General features: G+C 42.5%; 1 protein-coding gene and 1 pseudogene across 1 annotated transcript; both read left to right on the forward strand.

The window, feature by feature from the left end:
• Nucleotides 1-947: 947 nt before the first annotated feature.
• Nucleotides 948-4,863, forward strand: CCL15 (C-C motif chemokine ligand 15). Its single transcript, XM_077749689.1, has 4 exons — nt 948-1,124; nt 3,565-3,612; nt 4,096-4,207; nt 4,577-4,863. The coding sequence occupies exons 1-4, from the start codon at nt 1,049-1,051 to the stop codon at nt 4,677-4,679; spliced, it is 339 nt and encodes a 112-aa protein (XP_077605815.1). The 5' UTR covers nt 948-1,048; the 3' UTR covers nt 4,680-4,863.
• Nucleotides 4,864-11,330: 6,467 nt separating this feature from the next.
• LOC144219675 (calmodulin-alpha-like) lies at nt 11,331-11,961 on the forward strand (annotated as a pseudogene).
• Nucleotides 11,962-18,737: the final 6,776 nt, after the last annotated feature.

Genomic DNA, 18,737 nt, shown 5'->3' on the forward strand with positions numbered 1-18,737 from the left:
CTTCTCACACGGGGTCACGACTACAAACTACACATCACGCAGGAGTTTGCAGATTATTACAAGGATTGGAGTTTACACTGCATGGGATTAAAAAGCCATTAGAGGCTCTCTTTCTCTCTCAAAAATAAACATTAAAAGTAAATAAAAATAAACTCTTAAAAAATAGAGGCACCTGGGTGGCTTAGTCAGTTAAGTGTCTGACTCTTACTTTGGGCTCAGGTCATGATCTCATGGTTTGTGGGTTTGACCCTCGCATTGGGCTCTGCACTGACAATGAGGAGTCTGTTTATGATTCTGTCTCCCTCTCACTCTTGCCCCTCTTTTCTCTCTCTCTCTTTCTCTCCCTCTCAAAAATAAACTTTTTTTTTTTTTAAAAAGCCATTGGAGGGTTTTGAACGGGATTGACCACAGTTGATTGATATTTTAACACAATCACTACAACTGCATTGTTGAGAATGACCTGAAGGCACAAAGGCATTAAGGAGACAAGTTAGAAACTTTTTCAAGAACCCTGGTGAGAGACAAAAGTGGACTGGACCAGGTGGAGAGAGCGGAGATGCTAAGGAATAATGAGATTCTGGATATCTTTTTGAAGGTAGAGCCAACAGTATTTATTAATGTATTGGATATGGGGTGTGAAATGAAGAGAAGGGTCAAGGATCAGGATTCTGTGTGAGGAATCACATGACCAGTTTACCAGCTATTTGTGCACTTGAAGATGCTTAACTCCTAAGGAAAACACTCCAACATCAAGGATGAAATGAATCTCCTGCAGGAAGGGTTCTTCATGAAATAGTCACTCTCTGTGCCTGTATACACTGGGCAGTTGGGAAAGCATGAAGGCACCTTTGCCCTCTACTTCCTGTTGCATTCTCAGCCCTGTTCCCTTTTTCAGAAATAGCATGTTGTCTATTGTATAGCCAAAGAACAGCGTTCTGAACCTCTGCCTTGTGACTTCCTGATCCTCCTCTCTTATAAATACAAGAACCAGGGAGTCAGAGAGCACAGTGCCAGGAGTCCCCAGACTAGTCCGCCTGCCACCTGGAAGATGAAGGTCTTTGCAGCTGCCCTCCCCTTCCTCGTTCTTGCTACTGCCCTTGGAGCCCAGGTCCAGATCCTTCATGGTGAGTTCGGTGAGCCTTCTCACTGGTTACAAGGTCCATGGTAACTCGCAATCTTGCAAGGAGACACAAAGGGACACCTTTGTCCTACTGTGACTGCTCCCTGTCCCAGACACAGATATGGATTTGCCACTTGCTTAAAAGCAGCAATGGGGTGTGGACCTCCCTCTACAGCCTTTGGTTTCTGTACAAATGACTGATCCCCTTCATAGAAATAATTTTCTCCCTTTTCAAGACCAGAATTATTTGATACCTTCTCTTAGCTAAACTAGAACTGTTAAGTGCTAAATCAATAGAACTGTAGCAAAATTGTAAATCTGTAGAAAGAAGCATAGAATTCTGCAATGTTAGAATGATTACACACCATATAGTGTAAAACTATTGTTTTGGAGAGGAAATGAGATAAACCAGTAAAGTGATTTTACTGAAATCCACCCAACCATTCTATGTATTTAACAAATAAATATCTACTGCTTCCTATTTGCAAGCAGGCACTGTTCTAAGTGTCTTATGGACTTAGATTAGACATTAGATCCTCCTAACAACCTTGTGGGGTAGACTATCGGCAACTTATATAGTTTTGCATATATTATTATTTGCATTTTACAATTAAGAAAACTGAAGCATAGGAAACTTGCTCAAGATTACACAACTATTAAGTGGTAGAATGAGGGTATGAGCTAGTTAGAAGGCTGCTATGGAAAGACAAGGCTACTTAAGATTTTATTTTGCAAACTCCACACACCTCATAGTAGGCATATTTAAGTATTCCTCCTTAAATAGAATTCATGCATACTTCAATGCGTGCCTCCTTAAATAGAATTCGTATGTAACTATATAAGAAATGAGCTAAAGTTTAGCTGGGTTTGCCTAAGCTATGCCTTAGCATAATGCAGGTCCACAATCCCTTATCAAAAACTTTGGGGCTAGATGGCTTTTGGAATGCAAGAATTATTTCAGTTTTGAAAAAGTAATATAGGGGCACCTCGGTGGCTCAGTTGGTTGATCGTCTGAATGTTGGTTTTGGCTTAGGTCATGATCTCATGGCTCATGAGATGGACCCCCAGCTGGGCTCTGCACTAACAGCGTGAGGCCTGCTTGGGATTCTCTTTCTCACTCTGCACCTCCTCTGCTCACACGCTCTCTCCCTCTCAAAATCAATACTTTAAAAATAAAAATAAATACTGAGAACAAACTGAGGGCTGATGAGGGTGGAGGAGAGGGGAAGTGGGGTGATGAGCATGGAGGAGGGCAGTTGTTGGGATGAGCACTGGGTGTTATAGGGAAACCAACCTGACAATAAACTGAAAGAAAAAAAAGAATACTTAAAAAAAATAAAAATAAATTAAAAAGTAATGTAATATGATCTAGCAACTCCACTCTGAAATTATACCTGAAAGAACTGGAAGCAGGTACATGAAGAGATATGTGTAAACCCATGCTAATAGCAGCATTATTCATTACAGTCAAAAGGTAAGAGCAGTCCAGTGTCCATCAACAAATGAATAGATTATTTTTAATGGGGTATACATATAATGAAACATTATTCAGCCTTAAAAGGGAAGGAAATTCTGACATATGCTACAAAATGGATGAACACTGAAGACATTATGTTAAGTGAGATATACCGGTCACAAAAGGGCAAATACTGTATGATTCCACTCAAATGAGGTACTCATTTGGGGACAGAAGAACAGTAGTGGCCTGGGGCTTCGGGGAAGGGGAAAATGGGAGTTATTGCTCAATAGGCAAGGAGTTTGAGTTTTGCAAGCTGAAAACCATTCTGTGGATGGATTGTGGTCATCGTTGCACAACATGTGAATGTGCTTATTGCCTCTGAATTTTTAAAATGCTTAAAATTATAAATGTTTCCTATGTATATTTTACATTTTCAATACAATAACATTTTTTAAAAGGCAGCACATACCTGGATATTGCTTAACATCCTTGGCAGAGCCAGGGAAGTGTACGTCAATCAAACATAGTATTTCTGCAGCAAATACCTACAAATATTTGTGCCAATGGGATAAATAAAGATTATAAATAGCCTCACTTCACTCTGGGTGACACTGTGTCACCAGATCAGTTAATGAAAAATGTTTCTGTTTCCTGAGTCCTGTGGGTTCCAGAAATGTACGGAAAGTATTGTGGACTGTATCACATTACATAGCTATCCAACTGATTTATGCATATGGGATTTACATTTTGCTTTTTGTATTTTAAAGTCATTAGGATGGTTTCACCTCCCATACAGTTTCAAGAGTTTCCTGAAACATCTCAGCGTCCTGAGACAATGAGCCCCAAGCAGACCTAGAACCCAGACAGATGTCTAGTGGTCCAGCATGGTCACCTCCCTACCAGGGGATGGGGCTGAGACCGGTGGAGATACTAAGGCAATGCTGCCTTTGTGATTTCTCTCCCTTTGTCTGTTTTTCTCAAATAGAACCTGTGGTGGCAATACGTCCGCATGAACCCTCAATACATCTGGAAGGTAAAAGTATATGTTATAGTATAGTTTATTTTTAAAAGCAGCAGCTGCACAGATCTGCTCAGTGGCTTCAAAACACCTCGTTTATAGTGTGGGGGTTGAGGGAAAGGGGAGGAAGATCCTGAAGGTGGTGAACCTCCCAAGGAAGATCAGGATTGGCCTTTAGAGGTGACCTCTATTCCACCCAGCCGTCTCCAGAGTCGGCTCCCCTGGGACAGCAGGTGCTCTCTAATGCCTTCTGCAAGCATCAGACACTTCCTCTTCTATCAGAAATGTTCATGGCCATGCTGTGGCCCTGCCTGGGTGCCCCCAGACACATAGCTCAGCCCCAAGGAGAGGGAAGCAAGTGCTGGCCGAGGAGGAGAATGTCCCTTTGGAGTTATGTGCCTTCTCACCCTTTCCAGGATTTTGGAGGAAAGGGGTAAAGGATTTAGTCGTCTTCAAAAAGAGACCCAGTCCCTAAATGACCCTTTCCGCTTGCTGCAGGCTTTCACCATCCCGCTGACTGCTGCACCCACTACACTCCACGGAAAATCCGATGTGTAATCATGAAAGATTATTTTATAACAAGCAGCGGATGCTCCCAGCCAGGTGTTATGTAAGCACCAAGCTCACCAGCCATGTCTTGGGAAGGGAGGACCTGACAGAGGGGGTATCTAGAAAAGTCCCACTCACCCTCTGGATCGTGCCAGGTCACAAGAGGCAGGGCATCAGATATGAGATGCCCCCAGTGAAGAGGGAGGCTGGAGACAGAAGGAGAGAACAGAAGAAAGGCTGCCTGAGGAGACTCCCATGACTCACTAAGGCAGTCATAGGGCTGAGTCTCAGAAAGGAGGTACCCTGCACCCCTGCAGCAGAGAAATAAAAGAAGAGGCTGGACTGATCCCAGGGTCAGGGAGGATTGGGCATCTCAACCCCGTTTGCTGAACCCCCTTAGTTTGTAATTTTTCTCTGCCTTGCTCCCCAGCTTCCTCACCAAGAAAGGGCAGCGTGTCTGTGCCAACCCTTTTGATTTGGGAGTTCAGGATTGCATGAGATCCCTGAAGCTGAACCTAATGACACAGACCTGAGAAAAAGGAAGCTTGCTTGAGGAGAAGGGATACTAGGTGTCAACCAACCCTATCTCCACTTCTCTTGTCCCAACTACCTCCTGGGATTTTCTTGGCCTGAATTATTTTTTTAAGAAGCAACAATTACTGTTCTTTCTGTTCTGATTATAAAAAGCAATACATTAATAAAGAGTATCCAATGTAACTTTCTTTGAAAAATTTTTTAAATGTTTTATTTATTTCTGAGAGAGAGTGAGAGACAGTGTGAGCAGGGGAGGATCAGAGAGAGAGGCAGACACAGAATCTGAAACAGGCTCCAGGCTCTGAGCTAGCTGTCAGCACAGAGCCCGACGTGGGGCTCGAACCCACGAACTGTGAGGTCATGACCTGAGCCAAAGTCAGTCGCTTAACCGACTGAGCCACCCAGGCGCCCCCCCCAAGAGAATTTTTAAAAAGCTAAAAACATTCATGCTCATTTAAACATAGATTGAATATGTATCCAAATTGTACTTAATCTATTTAATGAGGGAACCATAAAACAGAGTCAAAGATCATCTGAAATCTTAACTCAGGGAAAAACAGAGTAATATCCTATACAACAATAAAACTGTAACCTTGAGGGATTATCTTATCTATCTAATAGACAAAAATCACCTACATCTGTGCTACATAAAAATTTGCATGTTAATGTAATTTCACAAAGTCTGGGGTCCCATCAATTGTAAGTAGAACAACACTCAAGAGGACATTCCCCTTACAGATTTAGAAACCCTGGGTGGGCCTTTGGACAATGTTCCAAATGACATTGGAGGACCTGTCTGCAGTCATTTCTGTCTTATTTCCACATTTTGGATGTTTTTTCTCAATAGATATAACTTCCTAAAAGATTTCCTCTTTAAAGGTAAAGGACATTAAGACAAACATTTAACGTTGGAGTGAATACCAATTTTACATTCATAACCATTAAAGCATATATGTTTATATTTGTAATTAGTATATCTAAGTCAACTGTCTCAAAATTCAGAAGAAAACACTGAATTCTAAATGCTGAATTCTAAACAACAACAAAACAATTTTTTAGTCCAAAAAAGTTTAAAACCTATGCTTACTCTTTGGGTGATTTGCCATAAAAAAACTAATTGATAACCGAATATATTTTATAATAATAAACACTATTGGAAGAAACCTGAGACAATGATTTTTTTTAAGTTTATTTATTTTTCTGAGAGAGAGAGAGAGAGAGAGAGCAAGTGGGTGAGGGGTGGGCAAAGAGGAAGACAGAGAATCCCAACCAGGCTCCACACTGTCAGTGCGGGACTCATACACAGGAACTATGAAATCATGACCTGAGCTGAAACCAAGAGTTGGTTAAGCATTTGGCTTAACCAAATGAGCCACCCCTATGCCCCGAGACAATGATTAAATCTTAGAATTATTATCACTCTAAATGGATCAAATAACATTCACACTATGTCTCACCTTACTTTCTCTGCTAAAATAGCTCATCTTTGAAGCTATTTTGACTACAGTGTAGAAAAGTTTCTTTCACTCTATCATTTGGGAGTAGGGGGTGGATGGAAGATGACTGGGGAATAAGAGATAAGGCATAGATGTGCCCAACTTAACCAAACATTCCAGGTGATTCTTATGCAAGTGGTCCTAGGAAGGACCTCACTTTGAGGTACCATTTTAGGAGCTGTAGGAAGAAGGGTAGGCAGACTAGTTGGTGGACCTGTGCCTTGGTAAATTTCACACCTTCAGAGATGCCTTTCTTTTTTCTCAGCTGAAGTGGAAATCCCTAGTTCCCTGGTTCCTGATGATGTGGGGCCTTGGTTTATGTGGGTGAGGAGGAAGGAGGGGTGGGACTGGTCAGGCTTTCCCTGAGGTTGTCAGAGAGCTTCATTTCTAGGGGGTTGAAGTGGTGGGACTTCTTTCTTGTCTTTGACCAGAGGTTGTCGTGGGCACTGCCCAGCTCTCTCTTGGACCCATCGTCCTTCCCGGAAGACTCCCACAGCAGATATCCTTCTTTACTTAGAGAACTGTGCTTGTAGCTTTATCATGGGGCAATCCCCACACCTGGCTGTCCTGAAATGGGGACTCGCAAGGTCGTAGCTTCTTTTCCCAACACCCAGTGACTCTGTGCTTTGTGTTACCCAGGGTGCCGCTGAGATGTTTTGTAACATGTCAATGATTTCCTTCACCTATATGAGCAAATAAGTTTTTCAGCCTCCTTATTTTGCCATCAAGATAACACATGTCCTTTATATAGAACAGAAATTTCTCATCTTATGGTCAGTTGATGTCACAGTTTCCGATTTCCTCTGGTACTACAAACTTATTTTAATTTTCATATTTCTTTTGCCGTTTCCATGGGACATGGGGAAGTGAAAGAGGCAAACAGATGCTCAGGGTTCTGGCTTACATTTTGACCCATTTATGATCTCTCCTTTTGCTCTTCACTGTATTGTGTTTGGATTCAGCACCTTTAAGTTAACACCAGCCCACTGAGCCCTGAAATCAATGGCTAAATGATGGCAACAGTGATTTTTGGCTTCAGTAAAGCCCTAATGAAAATCTCAAAAAATTGTTGGATTGAAATTGTGCTAACCCAAGGGAAGCATGTGTGATGTCATCGGGTTCTCCATCTGGCCAAGTTATTAGCTCAGTGGAATGAAATGTAAAGCATAGAGCCACAGAGCAGTACAGATGGTACAGGACCAGGTGTCTCTTAGTCAAAGCTTTGGGTCATGACAATGACAGCTGAACAGAAATGAGGGATAGATACTGAGATGTTCCTTTCTGACCAAGCATCTGGTCATTCTGGCCTTTGAGGTCTTGGAGGGGACAATGGCATATTATGGCTGCCAATTACATAAAACTCACATACTCTATTTTCATAATTCCTCAAAAGCAGCATGTTCTTTTTTTTGTTTCCTTGCTTTCCGTGGCACCTCTGCCACAAATGCCTCTCCTCTCAACTCTTCCCAGCAAAACTCAATGCAGCCTGCAAGGTTCAGTGTAGACATCGCCATAAAACCTTCCCTTGCTATCCCGGTCAGACCACCACCCATCTCCTTTTCTCTGGACTCCTGAAACAGACATTTATTGTCATTCAAACAATGCCTGAGTGGCTACTTTATGTTCTACATTGCAGTAGTCATCAGGCAAACCATGAGAACAAAATGAGCTAGATTCCTGCTCTACAAAAATATTTCAGTATATAGAGATTGAAAATAAGAATAAACGACATCTGTGTGCAAGAATCATATATATAATTCATCACTAAATCTCTGAGTTGTTATGAAATGCTGGATTAAAATGATGAGGTTGTTTATATTGGGGGCAACCAGTCTGGGGCTAAGACCTCCTCAGGCCCCGCACGGGCAACCCAAAGGCTGACCCTTTGAACAATGCAGATCTTGAGACCCCGACCTCCATGCAGTCATACACCCAAATATAACTTCTGACTCTCCAAAACTTAACTACCAATAGCCTGCTGCTGACCTGATGCCTGACTGAGAACATAAACCGTTGATTCACACATATTTTGTATGCTATATGTATTATATACTGTATTCTTATAATAAAGCAAGCTAGAGGAAAGAAAATGTTATTTTAAAAAATCATAAGGAATAGAAAATACATGAATAATACTGAACTGTATTTATTTAAAAAAAAAACCCACAAGTATGTGGATCTGCACAGTTCAAACCCATGTTGTCCAAGGGTCAACTGTATATTGAAGCACAGCAGTTACAAGGCTATACAACACATCAGGGCTTCTGAAACTTTAGCATGCAAAATAGTCACTTGGAGGGCTTGTTAAAACACAGTTTCCTGGATCCTACTCCCAGAAGTTCTAATTCAGGAAGATGGAATGCCTCCCGCCACCCACCATCAGTGTTTCTAACAAGTTCCTAGGTAATCCTGATGCTACAGGGTGGAATGGAAATTTGAAGAGGAATTCTCACTTTTGACTTTATTATTTCAGCACTGTTTGCAACTTTTCTAAAAAGTACTTGTTTTGTTAGTAAAAAAAAATAATCTCAAAGAATTGAAAAAATAAATCTCTATGGCCTTCTCAAGACAAAACAACAGGGGTGCCCGAGTACCTCAGTCAGTTAAGTGGTTAAGTGTCCAACTGTTGATTTCCATGAAATGCTGATTTCTCATGGTTCATGAGATGAAGCCCCCCATCAGGCTTTGTGCTGACATCTCAGAGCCTGCCTGGAATTCTTTCTCCCTCCCTATCTGCCTCTCTCTCCTTCTCAAAATAAATAAATAAACTTAAGAAAAAAAAGAATGAATAACAAAATGGACCAGTTCTCATGTTGATATGTGATTATTATTTTTTTTATGATGAAGCTCACCAGAGGTGTCTAATTATAAAAGAAATAGGGGCACCTGGGTGGCTCAGTCAGTTAAGCATCTGACTTCAGCTCAGGTCATGATCTTGCAGTCCATGAGATCAAGCCCCGCGTCCGGCTCTATGCTGACAGCTCAGAGCCTGGAGCCTGCTTTGGATTCTGTGTCTCCCTCTCTCTCTGTCCCTTCCCTGCTCATACTCTGTCTCTCTAAAATATAGATAGACATTAAAAATTTTTTTTAAAAAAGAGATGTACAACTGGGCAAAGTTTAAACATGTCTAAAAAAGCCTGACAGCCAATTTTTAAAAGTAAAAACCTTTAGAGTTTGCATAATAGCTAGGAAAAAATGTGCTTAAAAGTTGAAAAAATTGAATAGAGCTGCACAGAAATCCTTAAGTCATAAAATAGCAAATAGGAACATCCATATTTTTACTATTTTACTTTTAGAGCCATGGTGTAAATTTTAAAAGTAATATATAGCTCTTTCCCTTTTCTCTCTCTCTTTTTTTTCTTCATATATTCATTCTCTTAGTGTGAACCAGGGGCTTACCTGAGGACTCAGCTAGGGCAGAGGCAGAAGGCATGACCCACATGGTTCAGGCCAGTGTGACTAGGACCAGTTTGGCCAGAAAATTTGTTACATACAAGGGACAGTGCAAAGAGGTAAACATATTGAGGTTAATGGGAGTCAGATTTCTCACTACTAAAGTAGGGAGAGAAACTTAAAAAGGGAAGATTAAAATAAACCCTGTGGTGTTGACTTGGAAATGAATGTATTGGTATAAATTTTGGCTTTTCATTTAGTGTCGGAGGCCGCGCCGGCTCCGACAGGTCCAGGGGTCCCTGAAGGATGGACGGTGTCGGCGAAAGAGAATGAGAGAGCCCCGAGATTCTTTCTGATCACCATGCAGGCATCTCTGTCCTGTCGGTTTTGGTGTCTTTATTTAAAGGTTCAACAACCATATGAGGTCAGAGAAAAGGAATTTCTTACAATGAGAGGTCTTTTGTGATATCAATTGCAGAATTATCCCAGTCATGGTGAATTTACAACCAAGGAAATAACAGGATGCTCTTAGTGAAAGACAGGATAACATATAGGTTAGGTTGTATATAGATAAGCTAGGAGTCATTCTGTCTGGCTCTCAAGAGGATGTTTCTGAATTGGTTTGTGTGTGGAAGTCCTCATGGGGGCCCTAAATGTGTCCATCTTGGCACCTGGGTTTATGTTTTAGCTACTCTTATCTATCCTCATCCCAGTTGCCAGTGTAAGGGAGGGTGTTTGTGGAATGTAGGCCTTGAGGAAGGGACTGCCATACATCACCAATTAGTAAGTTATGTTCTGTACTTATCTGTACTTTAACTATAAATTAGGCTCTTCTGATATGGGACCAGGCTCAATAGTAACTCTTGTGTTCTTAACCCCCTTTATTATCTAAGTCTTGGATCAGCAAGGCCCATAGGAAAAACCTTTTGACAATGATCCACAGAGCTCTTATCTAAAATCTCTTTTGTAAAGGCAGGAATATGCTTTTCCTATGAGGTAACTGTGTTCAGAATATGGGTTTGATAAGGAATATTGTGAGGCCTGGTCAATACCAGCAGGCTCATTTCCAACATGAGCCAATAGTAGCAGAAGGAGATATTAGTCTTCATTTCTCATGGCAGAAGCTGTGCAAACATTGCCATTTCCTTGCTGTGACTGCCATCCAGAGAGGCCGGTGCGGCTCCCAGCAATTTAGCTAGACCAATGATGTAGAAATTGCTATAAATGTGTGAAATTTATATAATAGAAATAGATACAAGTTTATACACACATTTACACATATTCATTTCAATAGATTTCCTAGTTCTGTCCACTAAGATCTCAGACCTAAAAGCAATGCCCTTCCCATAGCAATGAGCACCATAAGCAACCAGATCCTGGTTTCTCAAAACCATCCTTCACTAACTGGAACCAGGACTCATTGGAGAAATGGCAGATTCCTAGAGTGAGAGCAAAGTATAAGATAAGCCTGGATCATCTTCTTGTGCCCAAAAGTAAGAGGAAAGGAAAGGAAAGGAAAGGAAAGGAAAGGAAAGGAAAGGAAAGGAAAGGATAAATAAGAAATCCTAAAACTTTTAGAGAGAGGGGCAGTGGGGTTGGCAGCCTCACAGGCACAGCAGGTTTACTCAGTGTTGAGTGCACATCACGTCACAGCAGCAGAAGCAGCAGCAGCAGCAGCAGCGGGGCCTTCCCCACTGTCACAGCCACTGCGCTGGGGCAGCAGCTCTGGCTTCCTTTGCTCTTCTACTTTTTGCTCTCACCATGGCTGATCAGCTGATCAAAGAGCAGATTGCTGAGTTCAAGGAAGCTTTCTCCCTATTTGACAAAGAAGGTGATGGTACCATCACAACAAAGGAACTTAGAACTTCAGGAAATCTTTGGGTCAGAGCTCATCAGAAGCCGAGTTGCAGGACATGATCAACAAGATGGATGCTGACGATAACAACACCATTGACGGGGCGCCTGAGTGGCTTAGTCGGTTAAGCGTCCGACTTTCGCTTAGGTCATGATCTCGCAGTTCGTGGGTTCGAGCCCCGCGTCGGGCCCTGTGCTGACTGCCAGCTCGGAGCCTGGAGCCTGTTTCAGTCTGTGGCTCCCTCTCTCTCTGACCCTCCCCTGCTCATGCTGTCTCTCTCTCTCTCCTAGAAATAAATAAAACATTAAAAAAAAAAAAGCACCATTGAATTCCCAGAATTTTTTACCATGATGGTTAGAAAAATGAAAGATATAGACAGTGAAGAAGAAATTCATGAGGCATTCCAAGACTTTGACAAGGACGGCAATGGTTACATTAGTGTGGCAGAGCTATGTCATGTCATGACAAACAGGAGAAACACTAACAGATGAAGAAGTCAGTGAAATGATCAAAGAAGCAGATACTGATGGAGATTAACAAGCTATTATGAAGAATTCGTACAGGGGCGCCCGGTCAGCTCAGTTGATTGTGTGTCTGACTCTTGATTTTGGCTCAGGTCATGATCCCAGAGTTGTGGGATTGAGCCCTGAGTCAGGCTCTATGCTAAGCATGGAGCCTGCTTAAGATTATCTCCCTCTGCCCCTCTCCCCCCACTTCCACTCCCTCTATAAAATAAAAAAATAAAAAGGGGCACCTGGGTGGCTCTGTTGGTTAAGCATCCAACTTCATCTTAGGTCATGATCTCATGGTTCATGGGTTCAAGCCCTACACGGGACTCTGCTTTCAGCCCAGTATCTGATCCTCTGTCCCCCTCTCTCTCTGCCCCTCCACTACTTTTTTTTTTTTAATGTTCTGTTTATTTTTTTGAGAGAGACAGTGTGAGCAGGGGAGGGTCAGAGAGAGAGGGAGACACAGAATCAGAAGCAGACTCCAGGCTCTGAGCTAGCTGTCCGCACAGAGCCCAATGCGGGGCTTGAACCCACGAACCATGAGATCATGACCCAAGCCGAAGTCGGATGCCCAACCGACTGAGCCACCCAGGCGCCCCTCTGCCCCTCCACTACTTTCTCTCTCTCTCTTTCAAAAATAAACATTTTTAAAAATATATAAATAGGAGCGCCTGGATGGCTCAGTCAGTTAAGCGTCCGACTTCGGCTCAGGTCATGATCTTACAGTTTGTGGGTTCGNAAAATGAATCTTTTACTTTAACTCTTGCCAAAAAACAAAGTTCATTTATTCGTTCTGTTTCTATACAGCAAAATTAAATGTCAAAGGTATCTTCTGTCCACACATACAAAATCTGCATGTATTGATTGGTGGTCCTGTCCTTTAAAGATTGTAGTTTTACAATCTAAATACTTGTACTACCTTAATGATAAGAAAATACTTAGTGGAGTCCTTGCAGTTCCATTTGCTAATGATTAATACATTGTTTGGGCTGGCCAGTTTTTCATACATGCTGCTTGACAACTGAGCACAGTCAGGCATTTGTGTTAAAAATGAAAAATGGGGGCGCCTGGGTGGCTTAGTCGGTTAAGCATCCGACTTTCGCTTAGGTCGTGATCTCGCAGTTCGTGGGTTCGAGCCCCGCGTCGGGCTCTGTGCTGACTGCCAGCTCAGAGCCTGGAGCCTGTTTCAGAGTCTGTGACTCCCTCTCTCTCTGACCCTCCCCTTCTCACGTTGTCTCTCTCTATCCTAGAAATAAATAAAAATAAAAACAAACAAACAAAAAAACCCCGAAAAATGGGGGTGCCTGGGTGGCTCAGTCAATTAAGCATCCAACTCTTGATCTCAGCTCAGGTCTTGATCTTAGGGCTGTGAGTTCAAGCCTTGCACTGGGATCCATGCTGGACATGAAGCCTAAGTTAAAGGAAGGAACGAACAAACGAACGAATGAATGAATGGAGGGAGGAAAGGAGGAAGAAAGGAAGGAAAAATTATAAATATATTCAAATAGGTTCTAGTTCAATATGTTAGTATAAATTGTCATAGCTGGTTCACTGAAAACAAACATTTTATTTTATTTTTATTTTTAGTGTTTTATTTATTTCTGAGAGAGAGAGAGAGGGAGACAGCGTGAGAGGGGAGGGTCAGAGAGAGAGGGAGACACAGAATCTGAAGCAGGTTCCAGGCTCTGATCTAGTTGTCAGCACAGAGCCTGAAGCGGGGCTCGAACCCACCAACTGTGAGATCCTGACCTGAGCCGAAGTCGGATGCTTAACCGACTGAGCCACCCAGGCGCCCCAAAACAAAAATTTTAAATTGGTTTACCTCAGGATGCTGTGCATAAAGATGGGTGAAGGATAAACTGTCTGGTACTTCCATGTGCCCTAACCCATGGTGGCGATGAAACACATCCTGGTGGCATGCTGCATATGTTGATTTAGCATTGTCCATGTTGTACTAGAGCAAAATGGGTGTCAGGCTGTCACCATCCACACAAATTTTTAAAAGAAACCTTTACCAGGGGAGTTTCTTTGGACTCTGATTTTGAAATCTTCTGAACCATGACTTGAGCCAGCAAAGTGGGCTGTGACTATGGGCTTCAGCACAACCATCAGCATTGCTGTTCAAGAAAGTACAATTCATATCCATTCCAAATGATAAATGCTAGTCTTTTTTTTTTCCCAGTAAAAAGACTGTTAACTTAAAATCTAGAGAGAGAAAAAAAACAGATCACCACAAATAAAGTTCAACTCCACAAAAAATCCTCATACTCTCAATGCAGAATTTTATACACAGAAAAAATATTAATCAAGTATGTAGGATGAGTAATGACTTCTTCAAATAAGCAAGAACTCGGAGAATTTATGTTCACACACATCCTTTTTGTATCATTTGATTTTTAAAAAATCAATGCATATGTCTTGCTTTGGGAAACATTTTTAATATTTTTTAAACAAGTACCACATACTTACCAGTGGGCAACAAAACATTTAGGGTCTCTATGTTGCTACCAAGTTCCATTCATCCTGCTGTATTTCAATTTTCATTTACTTTTTTTTTACATTTATTTATTTTTGAGAGACAGAGTAATACAGACCATGAGCAGGGGAGGGGCAGACAGAGGAGACACAGAATCCGAAACAGTCTCCAGACTCTGAGCAAGCATTCAGCAAAGAGCCTGATGTGAGGCTCGAACCCATGAGCCGTGAGATCATGACCTGAGCTGAAGTCGGATGCTCAAACGACTGATCCACTCAGGTGCCCCAATTTTCATTTACTTTTTTGAATCCCTCTTTTAAGTTATGACTCCTCTGAGGTAAGGGTCATCTTCATTCCCATCCTCCAGGTATAGCCCAGTACCTGGCATTTGATATTGTGGCAAGGAAGTGATGCAGTCATGAAACCCATTCCACTGTCCTCCTCAACACACAGATGATATATGTTTTCCATACTTTTGTCATTAAATTGGAGCCAGGTGACTTCATTCTGGCCATGGGGTATAAGTGAAAGTCATTTATATTATTCCCACAACTGGTGCATAAAAATCTCCCAATTCTCTTCTGCCTTTCCACTATGGTGGCAAAATTGGAGACCTTTTGTTGAAACTGGGAGAAGTCATAGGTAGAAGCCTTAGTCCCTGAATACGTGCATAAATAGAAACTGCTTTGTCCAACACACACACCCTCATCCCACTGTTCACACACGTTGGACTGTGATGATCAAGAAATAAACCTCATTTAATTAATCCCCTGAGATTTAGGGGTTGTTTATTACAGCAATTAATATATAGAGAGTAATGTAGGTAGGAACTTAATAACTGCTTTAAAAATAAAGGGATTTCCTGTAAGACTCCCAGCAACAACTTGGCAAGTGGGCTAAGTAGCCATGAAAACAAAGTAAATGCTGTTTCCTTCCAACTCATATTCTCCTCAGAAACAACGTATTTCCTTAGATTGTTCCTGAAGACAATTTTGATTTGATTTGAAGAGTTTAAATAGTATTGCTATTGATAATAACAAATAAAGAAACTGTCTAACAAATGGCTGTCTTGGCACCTCACCATGAGAATTCAGCCATTTCCTATGAGATGTACATACTTAGACCAGCTCAAGTACTTTATTCATGGTTCTTCTAAAACATGTATTTACAAATGGTGCTAGGCTCTTTATGAATGGACAAAGTAACAGATGTTCCCTGCCCTGATGAGTCCAGGAAAGGAAATAAGATGTAAACAGCTTTCTAACTACAAGAGTAACCAAAATGGCACCCAAGCCAAACATGGGAAAGGCCACTGGACTGAGTCTGCAGAGGCAGATCTGTTTTACATCCTGGTCATCCTACAAATATAAGCAAGTCCCTGACCCCTTCCTGAGCCTGAATTCCTCCTCAGTTTAGACTAATCTAAAGAAGGCAATACATAGCATGTGAGCTACACATATTAGTCACAGCACTTCTTCTGAGGTGTGTGGACACAACCTCAGAATATTTTGCAGCACAGAACTTTGGCCCACCCCTCATCAGTGAAGTCTACTGGCCATCCCTGAACACAGTATTTTCTAGGTAACCATCAACCTTCTCTGCAACAAAAGTCAGAAACCAGGAGAAGGTCCTAAAGGGATCCACCCGAGCCCAGAAAGAGCAAAGACTAGAGGTTATGTAGAAAAGCCAGGACACTTTCAGAGACAGCTCAGTTGGGGTCCCCAGGATTTTCCACTGCATAGTGGTTAAGAACACAGACTTGGGAGACAGCAAGATGGCAGAGAAGTAGGAAGCTCCTTACTTGCACTCGCGCCCATACCTCACACGGTAAAGGTCTGAAGCCATCGGAAACCTTACGAAACCCGAGAGATTGGGAGAAAAGGACCAGAATCCACTGAGAAAGCCTTCTAACGTGAGTGCGAACTGGGGAAGATAAAATCGGGCTGGGATCGGCGACTCCAGGGTCGGAGGCGATCCCCCTCTGCGGGGAGTGAGACGGGGAAAAGAGAGAGTCTGAAACTGAGAAACCTCCACTCGGGGAAAAACCTCCGCTCAGGCATAAAAAGACCGTGCTTGCCAAATACCTGCACACCAGGTCCCCTCGCGCCAACTGGTCCCGGAGGGGCTGAGCTCTCGGACAGCTTCTTTGTGCTTCCTCCTGGCTGGCTGGACTTCTAGAGTAGCGGCGCGCCTGCTGCCATTGTCCTCCCGGCTGGCTTGGGCCCCTGGAAGAGCCACACACGGGCACCGGGCTTCCGCGCTCTTGGCTGGCTAGAACTCTAGAGGGAAGGCAAAGAGCTAAAAACTGGGAGATTTGCCCGCGAGTTCGTGTTTAGGGTGACGAGACATAGAGGGACCTGGTTTTCCTCACTCCAGCGGGCTCCGAGCACCCGGCAGGCAAGCCCCCGCCCATGCTCACCAGCCCGACCCAGAGAAGGAAGCAGCAATTCTGACTCCACCTCCAGAGCTAGGCGGGAGGCCTGGAATTGCCCCGAGGGGGTTGTCTGGGAAGTTGTATCTAAGGCAATTTCAGCGGGGTGCTCGGACTGGGATTTGGAGACTGGGACTGGCTTGGGTTGAAGAACGCAACCAACTTTCGCTGTGCCTCCAGTACGAGGAGTTTACACGCCCAAAAAAGCGAGGTGCAGCGCTTGGTTCAAGAAGGGACTGGAGCACCGCCACTCTCCTCCCCACAACCGTCAAGGCAGAAATCCCGCCTGACGCATTGGATCACACCACGCCCATCCCTGCTTGAGAGCTGCCCTCCTCCCTTTTTGTTTCTCTTGTTTTTTTTCTCTCTCTCTTTTTCTTTCCTTTCTTTTTTCCCCAGAACACTGACCTGATTAACTCTGGTCACTGGCGTGCTTAAACAATCACATTTAGTCCATTCTGTAGATGTAAATTCTACACCTACCGACATTTTCATCTCTTTCTCTCAGGAGTAATTAGACTATATAGTTTCTCTGGATAACACCAGCATCCTTCTCTCACCTATCCAACCATATTCCACCCTTTAGCTCTTTGAAATAAGCTTCTTATCCCTTCTGCCTCTGCATTGTATTTCCAATTTTGCCTCATCCCTGCCCTGTCTTCTCTCTCTTTCTCTATGCTCTTCAATCAGCATTGCATACACATGGCTATTTAACTGTAGCTGGGAAATCTGGTTATATGCTTTAAACCGTTCTTTGTCCATCGGTTTTCTTCTTTTTTCCTTTTCTTTTCTCCTATTTGACCCTTTTATGTATATTATACTCTATATTATTCGTCCTCCCTCCTCCACGTTTTCTCTTAACTTTTTCATTTTCCCTCTCAGTATGCATGTTAGTTGAATTAGTCTGTGCTTCTGTGTGCTCCTGCTCCCTGTGTGTTTGTCTGTCTGTTTTCTTCTGCAGGGCTACCTCAAGAAACAAGCCAGAGTACACAAAATGGAGAGTCCCAAATATCACTACGAGTAGGAAAATAAAATAACCAAGGTCCCAAAAAGAGAGACCAAGAGATAGCATTCACAAAACACTCTCTGAAATTATAGGCCCTGGACAGTCAAAGAGTCTTCTTGGATACAGCAGCGCTCATAGGTGCAGAGAGCATAACAAGTCTTCAAAACTAACAAGAGCCAGAAAGGTAACTAATATGATGAAACGAAAGAGCTCTCCTCCAAAGAAACTCCAAGAAGAAATGACAGCTAATGAACTGCTCAAAACAGATATAAGCAGCATAACTGAACAAGATTTTAGAATAATAATGGTAAAATTAATAGCAGGGCTTGAAAAAACCATAGGGGACATCAAAGAAACTCGGCCTACAGACAGAATGGAAAATAAAAATAGGCATGAAGAATTTAAAAATGCGATAAATGAGATACATAATAAATTAGAGGCCTCCAAAACACGGATTGAAGAGGCAGAAAGGAGAATAAGTGATTTAGAAGACACCATTATAGAAAAACAAGAAGCTGACAAAAAAAGAGACAAACTGATCCAGGAACATGAAAGAAAAGTTCGAGAGCTCAGCAACACGGTCAAATGCAACAATATCTGTATCATAGGAAGCCCAGAAGACGAAGAGAGAGATAAAGGTGCTGAAGGAGTCCTGGAACACATTATAGAAGAGAACTTCCCCAACCTGAGGAAGGAAATAAATGTTGAAATACAAGAGGCTCAGAGGACTCCCCTCAGACATAATTTGAATCGATCTTCTGCACGGCATATCATAGTAAAAATGGCAAAATACAAGGACAAAGAGAGAATTTTGAAAGCAGCTAGGGAGAAAAGGGCCCTAACATATAAAGGGAAACCTATCAGAGTGGTGACAGACCTATCTACTGAAAC

Source organism: Crocuta crocuta, unplaced genomic scaffold (genome assembly GCF_008692635.1).
Source record: "Crocuta crocuta isolate KB4526 unplaced genomic scaffold, BGI_CrCroc_1.0 scaffold149, whole genome shotgun sequence".
Lineage (NCBI taxonomy): Eukaryota > Metazoa > Chordata > Mammalia > Carnivora > Hyaenidae > Crocuta > Crocuta crocuta.

Coding starts and splice junctions, on each gene's coding strand:
- CCL15 (XM_077749689.1), top strand. CDS start 1,049: ATGAAGGTCTTTGCAGCTGCCCTCCCCTTCCTCGTTCTTGCTACTGCC. Junction 3,613..4,095: donor ACCCTCAATACATCTGGAAG/GTAAAAGTATAT, acceptor CGCTTGCTGCAG/GCTTTCACCATCCCGCTGAC. Junction 4,208..4,576: donor TGCTCCCAGCCAGGTGTTAT/GTAAGCACCAAG, acceptor CTTGCTCCCCAG/CTTCCTCACCAAGAAAGGGC.